The sequence below is a fragment of the Rattus norvegicus genome, chromosome 5 (genome assembly GCF_021556685.1).
Source record: "Rattus norvegicus strain SHRSP/BbbUtx chromosome 5, alternate assembly SHRSP_T2T, whole genome shotgun sequence".
In the NCBI taxonomy this organism is placed as follows: domain Eukaryota; kingdom Metazoa; phylum Chordata; class Mammalia; order Rodentia; family Muridae; genus Rattus; species Rattus norvegicus.
Window position 1 is genome coordinate 13,263,304 of NC_141538.1, and position 15,089 is coordinate 13,278,392.

A 15,089-nucleotide genomic window follows, 5' to 3' on the forward strand; every position below is an offset into this window, starting at 1 on the left:
GATTGCAGACTGGTAAAACCATTCTGGAAATCAGTCTGGAGGTTCCTCAGAAAATTGGACATTGAACTACCTGAGGATCCAGCTATACCTCTCTTGGGCATATACCCAAAAGATGCCTCAACATATAAAAGAGACACGTGCTCCACTATGTTCATCGCAGCCTTATTTATAATAGCCAGAAAATGGAAAGAACCCAGATGCCCTTCAACAGAGGAATGGATACAGAAAATGTGGTACATCTACACAATGGAATATTACTCAGCTATCAAAAACATCGAAATTCGTAGGCAAATGGTTGGAACTGGAAAATATCATCCTGAGTGAGCTAAGCCAATCACAGAAAGACATACATGGTATACACTCATTGATAAGTGGCTATTAGCCCAAATGCTTGAATTACCCTAGATCCCTAGAACAAACGAAACTCAAGACGGATGATCAAAATGTGAATGCTTCACTCCTTCTTTAAATGAGGAAAAAGAATACCCTTGGCAGGGAAGGGAGAGGCAAAGATTAAAACAGAGACTGAAGGAACACCCATTCAGAGCCTGCCCCACATGTGGCCCATACATATACAGCCACCCAATTAGACAAGATGGATGAAGCAAAGAAGTGCAGACCGACAGGAGCCGGATGTAGATCGCTCCTGAGAGACACAGCCAGAATACAGCAAATATAGAGGCGAATGCCAGCAGCAAACCACTGAACTGAGAATAGGTCCCCTATTGAAGGAATCAGAGAAAGAACTGGAAGAGCTTGAAGGGGCTCGAGACCCCAAAAGTACAACAATGCCAAGCAACCAGAGCTTCCAGGGACTAAGCCACTACCTAAAGACTATACATGGACTGACCCTGGACTCTGACCCCATAGGTAGCAATGAATATCCTAGTAAGAGCACCAGTGGAAGGGGAAGCCCTGGGTCCTGCTAAGACTGAACCCCCAGTGAACTAGTCTATGGGGGGAGGGCGGCAATGGGGAGAGGGTTGGGAGGGGAACACCCATAAGGAAGGGGAGGGGGGAGGGGGATGTTTGCCCGGAAACCGGGAAAGGGAATAACACTCGAAATGTATATAAGAAATACTCAAGTTAATAAAAAAATAAATAAATAAAAATAAAAAAAAGTGGAGTAAATCGTACTTTAAAAATTTTTCAAGGCTATTTATGATTGTAACATAAGAATTAATGAGTATAGAAATTGTAAAAGCCCTGATGATGTTGACAACACCCATCAAACTCTAAAAGTGTTTATGGAATATCTGTAAAAGCAATTTGCACTTTTGCTCATGACTGGTAGGATGAAATGGCAGACTGAATTTCCTTCAATTTCAGGAAGCTCATGCAAGTGTAAGAGCATGCATTTCTAGATGCAAAGCTACAAGCCTCTTTTTGCTTGTTCTGCTCCTCTGATATCTGATTGTGAGCTATGGAACACAAGAACACACTCATGGTGATGGCAGCATATTGGGTTCACCAGGGACGATTTGCTTTTCCTTAAACCAGCAAGCATACTCCTGCCAAAGACTTCCTGTTGTGTCTCTCTGTAGGACAGCCCTGTCTCAGACAAGTGAATGAATGGCTCCCTCATTTCCTGAAGGCCTCATGGATTTGCTCAGCCCTCAGAAGGTATATCCCTTTTCATGCTGGCATTTTCTACTACTCTGATTTACATTTTCTGGAGTTGATCAACCTGCAACACAATGTATTTTTTCCTTTACCGTCCATCTCCTACAATGCAACACACACACACACACACACACACACACACACCACACACACACACCACACACACACACTATATACAAGTGGGGTCTTTCTCTTTCAATACAGTAAGCCCAGCAACAGTAATAGTGTAGAAACTTAACCAGTGTTTAGTGAACATAGATAGGCTGAAGAATGGATGAATGAATGAATGAATGAATGAATGAATGAGTGAGTGAGTGAATGAATAAATGAATGAGAGAACAGGCTGAATGAACAGGGAGTATTCAGAAATATTTCTCTGCTAGTAAAAAGATTAGGTAATACACCTTGAGAACTTGTCTTGTCACATTTCATACATAAGGTCATGCTATATGCCTTCAAAACTAGACTTTGGTCCTATCTCATCAAAATGAATTGTCCCAGACTGTAGAGCGAACTGCCTTGCATGGCACGTCTCCACTTTCTGCAATCCATTATCCTAATTGAAACATCGGCTCCAGGGAATGGTTCAGATCTAAAGCTCTGAAAGATCAGTTGATTCCCTCTGAATCCTGTTCATTATCTTTAGATTTCCTAAGTTATATTTTCTTACACTGTAGTTTTGTTGGTTTCATCCATGTTATTTTTATAATTAACTTTATTAGCTCTTACATTGCCCCTATTAGCTAATCATGCTTGTTTCCAACATGAACACTCTTGCTATATTTTATCATAAAGCACCAGCTACAATACTTTCCATGGACTGAGGACCAAATAATGTAAATAAATAAGTAATCATGACTTTCAAAGTCTAAATGACCTAACACTAAGAGAGTCTATCCTGTGGCATGAGGCCCTATTTAGATGAAAGAAAAGAATAAATCCTACCTTATTATTTCCATTTATAAGGTTTCACTTCCAAAGAAACTAAGAGGAAGAATTCATCGTGAAGAAAGACTTGAGTTGGGATGTTCACTGCTGTTGGAGGCAGAGTCTGATGGAGCTCAGGCAATGCAGCTGCCTTGGCTGCCCCAGAGAACACAGTCAGCATGCTTTCTCATAAAGAGCATATCTTAGCTTGTGAGCTCCTGGACTGTCACTTTGTTGACCATGGGAGATGGCACTTAGCCATCTCCATGAATACTGCTCATGGTAATGTGGCTCTAGGGGTGTCGGTTACTGAAGGATGGGATGTCTTTTAAACACCTCAAGGAAAGTGGGAAGTCCTACAGTGAATATGAAAGATGCTCATTTTGAACCTAAAATACTAATATAGAGCTGCAAATATGAGAGAGATACAAATCTCAGCTATCTTGGCATAAACAGAGGATTGTGTTAATTGGTCTGTCTATAGTTAACAAAACCACAAGAATACAAACCCAGAAAATATCTCAAATTGTTCCTGAACACATTTGAGTCATTTGAACATTTCAAGCTTTAATCCAGTCAAAGTCTTCCACCTTAAATACAGAACAAGAAAAAAATGCAAAAAAACACAAAGATGTTCACATACCGGTGCACACCACTGCTGCACATGATGATGTGACAGGCACCGAGCCTGTCGCACAGCTCCGAAGAAACTGACAGCAGTCCGACTCCAGAGGCGCTGCAAGGTGTGTTCACACAGGCAGCGATGCGCTTGGATCTGATAAACGAGGTGACCAGCCGGTAAAGCTCATCTAAAGCATTGAGAGGCCTCATGAGCTAAAACGAAAAGCAAGGAACACAAAGCTCAACGTGTTTCGAAGTCCATTCAGGCGGCATGCAATTCAGCTGTCGCAGCCTTCAGATTACTGATCTACAATATCATCTTAAAATGGGACAGTGTTCAGAGAATCAGCTAACAGGGTGCAGGGGAGGATACTGGGTCAGCAAATGCTATCACTTACCTTCTCTATGTAGGCAGCTTTAGATGTGGCATTTGGTGGGGAATTTGACTTGTCCAAGTAGAATGCCCTGAAAGAGTCCAAAGAAAACCATCTATTGTTAGAAAACAAAGAACATAAAATGCATGAGGATATTTGGTTTCCAAAAACGTCTGCTTAAAGAGCAATAGATGAGCAAAGGCCCTGACAACAAGGTTGGTCAGGGCTCTGCAAAGGCAGTGGTTACTAAAAAGAGAGAGAGAGAGAGAGAGAGAGAGAGAGAGAGAGAGAGAGAGAGAGAGAGAGAGATAGAGAGAGAGAGAGAGAGATAGAGAGAGAGAGAGAGAGAGAGAGAGAGAGAGCCAGAAAGATGGTCCACAAGAGAAAAGCTACTGCCTAAAGCTGTGTTCTGATCCTTCCCCCAGAAGCAGGCTGCAGCTGATAGTGATAATCTCATAGTTACTAGTAGTCTTGCTTGGTGTCTACTTTTCAAAATAAAGCAGCAGGGATCGATGACATTTTACAAACTTGATTAGGAAAGATAACACTCAACAGCTTTTTGACAATTACCTTCACTCTTACTGAGAATCAGTTTCTTCTTTCCTAAAGCAGTGATTAAGATTTTCTCGAAAAGAGCTTGCATCTAATTAATTCCGTACCACAAGTTGCTTATTGCTCACCAGAGTTCAGAATGACCTACTGAGATTTACTTCCAGGCACCATCTGGAATGAGTGTCATGAGCAAAGAAACGACCATGAATACAGGATGAATCGACACCAGGCACTGCTTGGTTCCAGTGCAAGGGTACAATGACATGATCCACAGGACATCCTCAAATAAGAAGACAGTCCTAATGAACTAATGAATCTGTTTGTACTGCAACCATAGGAACAGGAGCAAAATCCAAAGGGGTTCAAGCATCACTTAAACTTTTCCCTAGATTTCCCAAGCCCGTGACAGTAGTAATCCACAAGGAAGACTCTCAAAGAATGGAAAAGAAAGCAAAAAGATGCAGTGAGGCTGGTCTATGGAGCGAAGGGACAGCAAAGACACAACAAGGGATAGCCTGGGTAGGTAGGGCCCTGTGGGTCCTTGTGAAAAGTTGGGAGCCACTGAATGAAAGTGATCAGGCAACGTGACTCCTTTCTAGAAAATGACCTGGCTGTTTAATCCACTTATCACCACACCCAACGTTTCAGGTATCAGAAGTTCAACATGTCTTTCATTTCCAACACACACGGCCATAATTACTATGATATGAAAACCCATGTGCACATACCAACCATTAACACGCTGTGAGATTTTGTCCTTTGTTTTTCATTTTACATAAAAAAGTCACTGAAATGGTCAGAGACTGCAGGAACACACCCTTCTCGACTCTTCTGTTTGTGCCAATGGTGGTCCTTTGTCTAGAACAAATACCTTGCAGACTCCTGGGAGCTCACATGTATGGCTGTGAACAGGAGTGTACATTTCCACACTTACAGACTTTGAACCTCTGTCTGCTTAATTTGAATTTGTATTTATTTGTTAACCACTCATGTTTCCTCTCTTAGTGGTCTGCTCCTATTTCTTATTTTTGTATGGTATTATGCTTTCTTCATACCTAGTCATTAACTATTACTTTGGGGTGAGAGGTGAGAAATGATTTCTCTGTGTAGTCCTGGCTATCCTGAAATTTGCTCTGTAGACTAGACTGGCCTGGATTCACAGAAATCTGCCTGCCTCTGCTTCCTGAATGCTGGGATTAAAGGAGAGCATTCCCACCACCCAGTCCATAGCTATTACTTTTACAGAGAGTTAAATTTGAAAGCTTAATATTTTCATTTTCAATCTCTCACCTTTCTTATCTTAGATCCAGTATTTAATTTTAAAAGTTGCTTATTCAATTTATATTTTTCACTCACTGTCTTTTACTGCATACTATATCATAAAATTTTAGAATATATTTCAGTAGCATTTGCCTGCCAATACCGTTTCAGTTTAAGATCTGGAGAGAAAGGTTTTGTGGTTCATTATTATTATTATTATTATTATTATTATTATTATTATTACTACACGCTAAGGGTCCCTTTTTATCCCATCTCTGACCTATAGTTTGACGGCTAGTGTTCAGATATACATTTATTTTTATAGATCCAGGTAGGACCTCAGACTAAAGTTTTCCATGGGAGAAATCTCACTCTCATATCTGAAATGTCAGTAGTTATCAACTGCCGAATTTTGTCTTTCCATCAAAATGTCTGCTTTCTCTTGCCACTCCCACTAGACACATACATACATCTTTCACAGTCTCCCCCCCACAGTCTCCACCCCCACTCTTTCCTTTTCAGGTTGATTCATACTGCATCTCAGGTGGTTTTCTTGGTAAGGTCTTCCAGGTATATAATTTGTCCCTAGGTCAAGTATAAAACCTAGCCCTTGTTACGAAGTTTACTATAATGATTATCTTTTTATTTTAAAGATGTCTATTCATTCTTCTTTTACTTCTGACTTTAAAAAGTTAATGTTCCTGTCCCCAAATCTCTCTTCTCTATGTGACTACAGGGATGTCTTTGCTAATTGCTGTAATTTATAGCACCTGTGACAGGGTCATCTCAATAAATATTTGCAAGTATGTAATAACTAGTTAACATTTTTGCTCCAGGATTTTATGCCTTTATGGCTGATATTTTTGGAGCTCTATTTTCAGAATTCCAGATATATTTTCCTAGCTGTTTTGATTGATCAAATGCTTCTAGGCCAGTGGTCCTCAACCTGTGAGTCACAACACTTTTGAGAGTGTGTAGATGGGGTTGGGGATTTGGCTCAGTGGTAGAGCGCTTGCCTAGGAAGCGCAAGGTCCTGGGTTCGGTACCCAGCCCCGAAAAAAAGAAAAGGAAAAAAAAAAGAGAGTGTGTGGCATATCAGATATCCCACATAACTGATCTTTACATTGCAATTCATAGCAGTAGCAAAATTATAATTATGAAGTAGCTACAAAGTATTTTTATGGTTGGGAGTCACCACAACATGAAGAACTGTATGAAACGGTTGCAGAATAAGGAATGTTGAGAACCACTGTTATTCTCCGTGGCCAGATTTTTTGGTTGTTTTTCTTAAAGTTGAGTTTTCTCATGACTTATGAAATTACATGTAATTTTATTGGAGTAAGAACATCTTAAATTTAGTTTTATTTATTTTAGATAACTCCATTATTAACTCTATTGTGTTTCTTTCTAAATCATTTAGTGCTAAGAATTACATTTCTGTTGCCTTCACATCAGAGGTTTGAGACTGCATCTTGGAGACATCCTGAAGACTACAGCTCATTTCATTGTCTAGCGGCTCTACTTGCTTCCTCCCATCACCTTCAGATCTAGTAAACCTTGAGTGACAGTCTCAAACAGGGAGGGCAACACATTTTTATCCTTCACCAAGAAGGTAAACAGACAAGTTCTCTGTGCCTTGTCTCAACTGGTAGAGCTGGCTCTAGACTTCCTTCTGTTAGAGCCTAACAGTGACCATCCACTGTCCTGCAAAAGCTGCTCCAGCCTCTGCCAGTTCCAGATCCCTGCACTTCACAGGTCCCAAGAAAGCCTTCAACTCATCACCTGCATTTCTGTGGCCATTTGTGATCAGATATGACTTATGCCTTTTCTGTCCTTAAACTTGATCTAGGAAAGCTATGACTCAGAAAGTGTGTGGTGATCCAAAGTTAGATTCTCTCCCTGTCCAATTATCCTTTCCTTTACCATGTCTAGGAAGAGAAGGAAATGTGGGGTGAAAGGACTAAAGTTCAGGGTGAACTACTTAGCCTCTCAGGAGCCCAGTATCATCATTACATAGACGGCATAATGTTGGTGTATGAAGTGCCTAGCTCTATGATATGCCAGTAGGACTTGTATAACAAACAATAGGTGCTACAAGTGCACACACTGGTCAAGGCTTCTTGCAGTGTTTTAGTCATTCGAAAAGAGAGACTTGGATGAGAAGATGACTCGGTAGGCAAAGGTGCTTATCAGGCAAGCCTGACTATATGAGATAAATCCTCAGAATCCATACAAAAATGGACGCAGAGAAAAGACTCTACAAAATTATCTCTAACTACATGTGTGCATTCACACATGCACAGCCTCTCTCTCTCTCTCTCTCTCTCTCTCCCTCTCTCTCTTTCTCTCTCTCTCTCGGAAACAATACATTTGCTTTAGAAGTGTAAAAATTAGGGGCTAAAGAAATAGTTAAGAGCACACATTTGACAGAGGACTCAAATTTGACTCCTAGCATCCATTTCTAGTAGTTTGCACCTCCCCATATCTGCAGCTACAGAGGATCTCACAACTTCTTGTTTCTTCAGGTACCCACATACAAGTGCACATACTCACACATAGGCACCTACATTTAGACAAGATTATAAAAAAATCTTTTTAAAAACTAAGATTAAGATCAAAGACATCCTGCTGTTCCTGGCATCACTTAAAACAATTTACAACCTCTTTGTTCTATTACATTTTGAACTATTGTATTCAAAGATAAAAATTAAGTTACACATTTGAAATATAGATAATTCCATGACCATGAAACAAAAAAGAGGTTTAGGACTAAAAAGAAAAGAGCTGTTTTCAGGTTAAAGAAGAAAAGTCTGTCTTTTAAAGGTCCATGATTGACAGTTCAGAACTGCTATCTCTCGAGTCAGCTAGAACAGCGCTCTATAATAGCACCCACAGCTCCAGCTGAGGAAAATGTGCTTTAGGTAAGATGCCAGCACCATTGGCTGCCAACATTCCAAGAGAATGTTCTATAACAACAAACAAACAAACAAATGAACAAGGCCACTCTAGCTCGGTTACAGCCCAGTGGTTGAATTCTTGCCTATCCTGGCATGCATTATTCAGGTTTGGCTTTAATCTTCAATACCAGAAGGAAAAGAGGCTACCACTAATTCAGCCTCTTCAGGGAAGGTTAGATCCTGACCATCTAAATCTGCTATTTCAATTACAAGCGACTCTATAGAAATCTCCAAATATCAATTCAACAAAATGTTAAAAGAAAAAAAAAACAACTCATGGTTGATGAAGTTAAAGAAAAACAACTTATAGATTTACAGCATAGCCCACATCAAAGAACACCATTTAGAAATTTTACTTTTCAACTGCTATATATGATAACTAAAAAGAAAATCAGCCAATAACAAAGCTTGACAACTTCAGATACTCTTACAAATAAAAGTTTCTACAGATTCAGAGTTAAATATTTGACTCATGAAGTTGTGTTCTTGGAGTTAACACTTTCTAACCAATGGTGGAAGGGAAGGAATAATTATGAAGAGTCATTAGTGTGTGGCCATCAGCTAACTACAGTAATCAGCAACCACAATTAGCAAGCATTAACAATGTGTTTTCTGTACAGTACACAGACTCTCGGAAGAAGTCTAAAGAAGGTAACCAGGAACTACGTGGCTACTTCAATATTCCCATACGCACAGTCAACAAATCTGAAAACTCAATTACTTGTGACGATGGGAGCTTAGACCTGTGGCAGAAACTAATGTTAGGAATTCTTCATCAGATAAAAGGTTGTTCAACAAGGTATTTCACTTAACAAGTGGTGAATTTCAGTATCATCCTGATTATGACAAACCATGGACAGAAAATAATCTCATAATGTACTATCCTTAATTATAAAAGTCCTATAAGGCCTCTTAATCAAATTTTATGGAGAAAGTTAATGGTAAAATTGGGTTAATGCCAAAGCTGATGTCATTTATGATGCTTCTAAGGTGAGTAAGAATGAAGTCATGGTCCTGGGCCTGAATATAGAAAAATCCTATTAGGCAATCTTGAAAGTGTTGATGCTAGCCTGGGAAGGCTGGCAAGGCAGTTCCCATTCCTGCTGAACCATGTCAGCTTTCACTATCACAGCTTTCTAAAAGGGCAGATTTTTATATGATCCTCGTGGTCAAGCTTCAGAGAATGAAATAACAATGAAAAGGGGAAGCAGCATACATTTCAACAAGTAATTAAACTTAAGTTGAAATACACACATATACATATATACATATATATACACATATGTACACATATACATACATACATATATACATACATACATCGAATAACTATGCTAAAGGTAAACTTGGCATAGTCTACCTACCATTACCAAGAAAACAAGTATAGATGCATTTGCAATAAAGTCTGACTATAAGAGGTAACTCCAAAGGCTTAGTGGATAAATAGAAGGAAGGTCCTAAAAGTAGGATTTAAGAGTTGGATTCAGATAGGATGATAACAGGTAACAATTGTAAGAAACATTTTAAATGGAAACTTCACCACGAATAATGTAATTGGCACGGGGAGATAGAGTCAATATATTTAAAGAGTGAGTTTAATTGAAGTTGGAGGAGAGGGTATTTGACAAGGTGGACAGTTCTATAAACTGAGGGAATGAAATGTCAAACTAAGAAACAACAATAACAACAAAAAGTTTGTCAATAATTATTAAAGTGTGAAGAGGACTCAAAAGAAAAGTTCAGCTACCAGCTACAGTAGGAATGAGTAGGACAAAACACATGGCTGCTAATGTGTTTCAAGGGATCCTTGAAATGATAAGTATCATGAAACACTATAAGAAGACCTTGGGGATCATGTAGGGAACTAATGCTTGCCACAAGAGGAAGAAAACAGGTGTGGATGGGTTGATTAGTTCATGCAGTCATCCATGCTAAGTACTAATTTAAGAATTGCAATATTACACTCTTAAATGGGTAAACAGATCAGATCCTAGCTCAGCAGGATCGAGCTGTGCCCCAGAGATGATACTTTTCTCCGTAAAGGCTGAAAAGGGTTAAAGAAATAGACTTAGTTTTGAGAGATACACAGAAGTTAGATCAATGACAAAACTGACATCCTCTTATTTCTCATTTGGCCACCCAATTCTCCTTTTTGTTGTGAGCATGTTGGAGGGGAGCCAGTTTCTAGGAGAGATGATGAAGACAAAGAGTCTCTAGTGTTCTATAACAAAGTAGAAGTGCATTCTCCAGGCAAGACCTCTGCTGTATTCTGGCTTTTTTTCCAGATGCTTATTCATGAGATCACCATTCTATTTATATATTTATAGTCACGGGCAAGATTCTTTATTTCATCTGACACATACTTATTTCTACTACTGTACCCTATTCTAAAATATTATGAATTGAAGCAAGTTGTTTTTATGCATCTTACAAACACTTTGCGTCTTAGCAATTATTCTTTGTTTCCTACGAACTGGAATGCCAATTGGCCTGTGATGGGTATCATTTGGGCATATGATTAGATGTTCCACTATTACAGTTGAGTACAGGTGTGACTGGATGTCTGGTATTACTGTTAAATTACAGTTGATGGCTGCCATTGCACTTAAATTATGGTAAATAATTTTCTGGTATGTCTTATTAAAAGGCAGTTCACATTTAAAGGACACATACTGAGTGGAAAAGCAGGAGACAGTCCCACTAGCCTTCTTCAATGACCTTAAGCATAGTCTGGAAATCACTAGAAGCAATGCTTACAGTTAGATGAAGAGTAATTTGGATTATGAGACAATCTTGGCTTTGCCTGTTTACCTGTCACAAATGGAAATAGAATGAATTCTATAGTTAGAATTGCCAGAGAACTTCCAATGACCAATTTGCACTTCAATTTGACTTAAGCACACAAAATCAGCTGCTAGAGGGTTATCGAGCCAGACCATGTGCATGGCTACAGAGAAGTGTGTCATTGCACACATGGTTCAACGGCACTTTTATGACTTGTCACATTGGTCATGGACTCACAGCTCCTCAATGTTGTCAATAAACCCACATCATTCCTTTCCTTTCCAAGAACCAAAAATAGTAAGTTGACTAGATCGGCATCCTATCTCTGTTTTCCAAACACTCCTTTACTGATTCTTGTTCTCCCATTTATGAATCAATACGAGTGACAGACTCTTCTTGTGCCTACCTATTTATATAATACAATGGACAGTATCTACTGCTCAAATATTCCTGGGAGTAGTTTCCAAGGGTATAACACTCCACCATTACAAAATAAACTCTTGTGGAAAGGGAGAGAAAAGGAAGCGAGTGTCTAATTTAAGGAAGCCTTTGTAATAGTGAAGCTGAATGTTATCATGTCATATAAGACCAGCTCATTTTACTGAGGAAAAACATTCAATTGAGTATTCCGACTTTAAAAATCATCCTACTTAGTTGAATACTTATGTTAGATAATTAAACTATGTAAAATAGCATAACATCTTTTTCAAGTGTTAGAAATACAGTTTTCAAGGAAAAACTCTTTAATGTTTAAAACTATGAGTTTTTTTTTATTAAAGAAAATGTAAGTAGTAAATTGGAGCCAATTCCTTCTGGTACTTTAGTTAGGTCAAGTCTGTCTTCAAGATGATTTCTAGAGAGCATAAATTTCATTTTATAGACCTCAAAAAATTTAGCTTTCATTAGGACTCCAAGTTTGAATTGCAGTCAGCATCACCCAACCATCCTGTCTACACAGCATGCTATCTTTCTCAGACCTATGTGTCACTTGTGTGTGCACTTTGCTCACTTGAGCACTGTTCTGTGCTGTAGGACCCCCTCCCGACACACATACACACTCACACACATGCACGCACACACAGAATCCTACTAGTCCCATGAAGCCCAGCTCAAATGAGACATTTAAAGAACAATTTCACTATAACTCCATTATATTGAGTTACACACCCTCCTTCACCTATAATACACAGTGCAGTCTGAGTGGGCAAGCACACTTTGACATTTTATAAGTTGCCCTCATTTTGAGATAGGGTCTCAGCCTCAAGTTGTCTTGGACCACACTATGTAGACCAAGTAGTCTCAAAACAACGGCAATCCTCCTTCTTCAGCCTCCTGAGTGCTTCAGTTACAGGTGTGAGCCAAGCTTCCAACCTCCATTTTATTTTGAAATCTCATAATCTAAGGAAGTTCTTGACAATACTATGTATTTTGAACCAGATGTAGTATTGAACTGATTTTTATTTCCTGAGAGTATAATTGTGGGCTTGTCATACTGTAGCAACTAAATACACATGTTGCCTTGTAGAGGAAAATATTATATTTATGCATATTTTCAAAAGGGTTTTTGGCATGCAGGAAGAATTCTTAAACGTATAAACATTATCTAACAATTAAATTGGCACTGAAAAATAACAGTTGAAGAAAACAGTTAACAGGTATCAGAACTTAAAATTCAAATATGGATGCCTGACAATCTCTCCATCAGTGAATGGCAACTAAAATGAAAACTAACATTCTTAGGGTGCCTGACAATCTGGGACAGGCTCTTGTTGACCTTATATTTCTCTAACAAGACAGACATGATGTATCAAAACTCCTGTTTATGTCTAAGGAAGAGATTAAAATACACAGGCTTATCTACTGGTATACTGAAATTCTAAGTGCCTTATGTTTGCCATATATGACTCTACAGTAAGTCACATCAAATGGTAAAGTGTCTGGCCAGCAAGGTTGATTAGAGAATAAGGGAGCTTGTTCCCCAGCTTGAGGACCTAAGAGAGATCCATGGGACCCACAAACTATCCCCTGAATTTTATGTGCATGCTTGGATGAAAGCACACACAAACAATAATTAAATGAATGTAATAAACATGTTAGAGATAAGCTTCCCACTATCTGGCAACATTCATGCTGTTAAGAGTAGTTTCTGAGGGACAAAATGTCCTAGATGACAGCGGTCATTGTTCTCTCTTCAGCATCATGTCTTCTGGCCTTCCTTAGAGTTGGAGACTCTTCCACTGCCCCAGAAACCCAGGCATCTCTTAAACTTAAATTAAATGAGTTTTCCACACAGTTTGCCTCTGCTACATCATCTCTTTTTGGGGGAGCAAAGAGTGGTCAACATATTTTATTTGAGCCAATAAGTGAATGATTTTCCAGCTTTTCTGATAATGAGACCATTTCCAAGAATTTTTTAATTAAGATTGCTTGTCAACAAGTACTAAAAAAAGGGAATTTGTCCTTCCTGAATGGTAGCTATTGGTAAAGAAAAAAAAGCCCTGCCAAGCGTAAGATCTGTTTTCTTATCACAAGACATGTGTGTGTTTCATTTGTCATATGAGCTGTTGTTTTACAAGAAAAAAAAATAACCAATGAACTGACTGGCAAAGATAACCCAGGACTGCCCTACCTTAAACTTCAATTACAATCCACAGAAGCATCAGCATTTTGCCACTGTCTCCTAAGATGTCTCCTAAGACTTGTGACAACTCAGCAGCAAGTTTTATAAACACCTGCAGACCTCTGGTGCCCATGGAGAGGGTGGGAGAATTAACACAAGTTGCAATTACAGGCATGCAGACATGGCAAAGTTGCTTCCAAGAGAATTCATGGAAAGAATACATACATAAAGTAGAAATCACAAGTCCCATGTGACCCCCTACACAACTCTATTTCTTAAAGGAGAAGGGATCAAAGGTTAGTCTGGAAGCGACCCCTAAAGCTTCTCTATGGGAGAACAAGGACTCTTAACCACATTCGAGGTTATGTTCAACTCCTAGAAAGCTAGCTGCTCAGGAAGCATGCATGAAGGGGAACAAAAATAAATCAAGGACACAACAAAAAATCAGTAACGGCTATCATGGAACCGCCTAGTATGATAACAAGTCTGCCTATAAATAACTGCAAGTTCAGCCAAGTTTATCCTGACTGAAAGCAGAGACCCCACTCACCACACCCCTTGCAGATGGAATTGAGTAACCCCCCTATCCTCCAACCAAAACTTCTCCCAAGGAAACCAACTTGCGAAAACTGCTCTCCCTTTGCTCCAGTCAAACCATTCTCCCTGCTTACATTGACAGCTTTGCAGTGGCCAACTCTTGTAAATGACACCTTCTGTCTCTAGCTTGAGACTGGTACCTTGATGGTGGCATAATTTTCTCACCGAATTCCTTGGCATTCTATTCATTGCTAATATTGAAGCACCTGTTTCCTGTGCTTTTGTCTGCCTGATCTCACTCTTCTGTTCTCCCTTAACATTCTCTTTGATCCTTTTCAGTTCCTCATATTACCAAGATGTCTCTAAAGTCTAAATTTATGTGTTATCTGTTCATAACATATAATTCATAAGGAAGAAAGAATGTCAAGGGCTGAGGATCACATTATAAGGAAAGGACAGTCTTACCTGCAAAAAACTAACTAGTTCAGGGAAGAGAAATAAGTGGGTAATTACTATCCTACTTAGGAAGCAGAAGTAAGAGTATCAGAAGTTCAAAGTCATCCTTAGCTACACCACAAGTTCAAAGTCAGCCTGAAATGTATGAAACACTGTCTCTGAAACAAACACAACAAATAAAAAAAAATATTAACAGTGCTTTTTTTTTGTCTCAGCACACAAAAATTCCAAAATACCATGTCTTAATGAACATGGAATGACTTTAGTGCACAGTTTAGAGTGGAGGGACACTCTAAGCTGAGGTATGATTTGAATATTAATCACACACAGTAGGGCCACATCACTGTAAGGGGCATAGTAAGATTAGTCCTTTTTGGT

The 15,089-nt window shown here is 39.1% G+C and overlaps 1 protein-coding gene across 1 annotated transcript in view; it reads right to left on the reverse strand.

Annotated features, from left to right (window-relative positions):
* The window catches only part of Prex2 (phosphatidylinositol-3,4,5-trisphosphate-dependent Rac exchange factor 2), a 319,598-nt gene that overhangs the window by 47,852 nt on the left and 256,657 nt on the right, over positions 1 to 15,089 (reverse strand). The window contains 2 exon segments of the mRNA NM_001393795.1: positions 3,194 to 3,384; positions 3,570 to 3,636. Of these exon segments, the coding sequence (NP_001380724.1) occupies positions 3,194 to 3,384; positions 3,570 to 3,636 (258 nt within the window).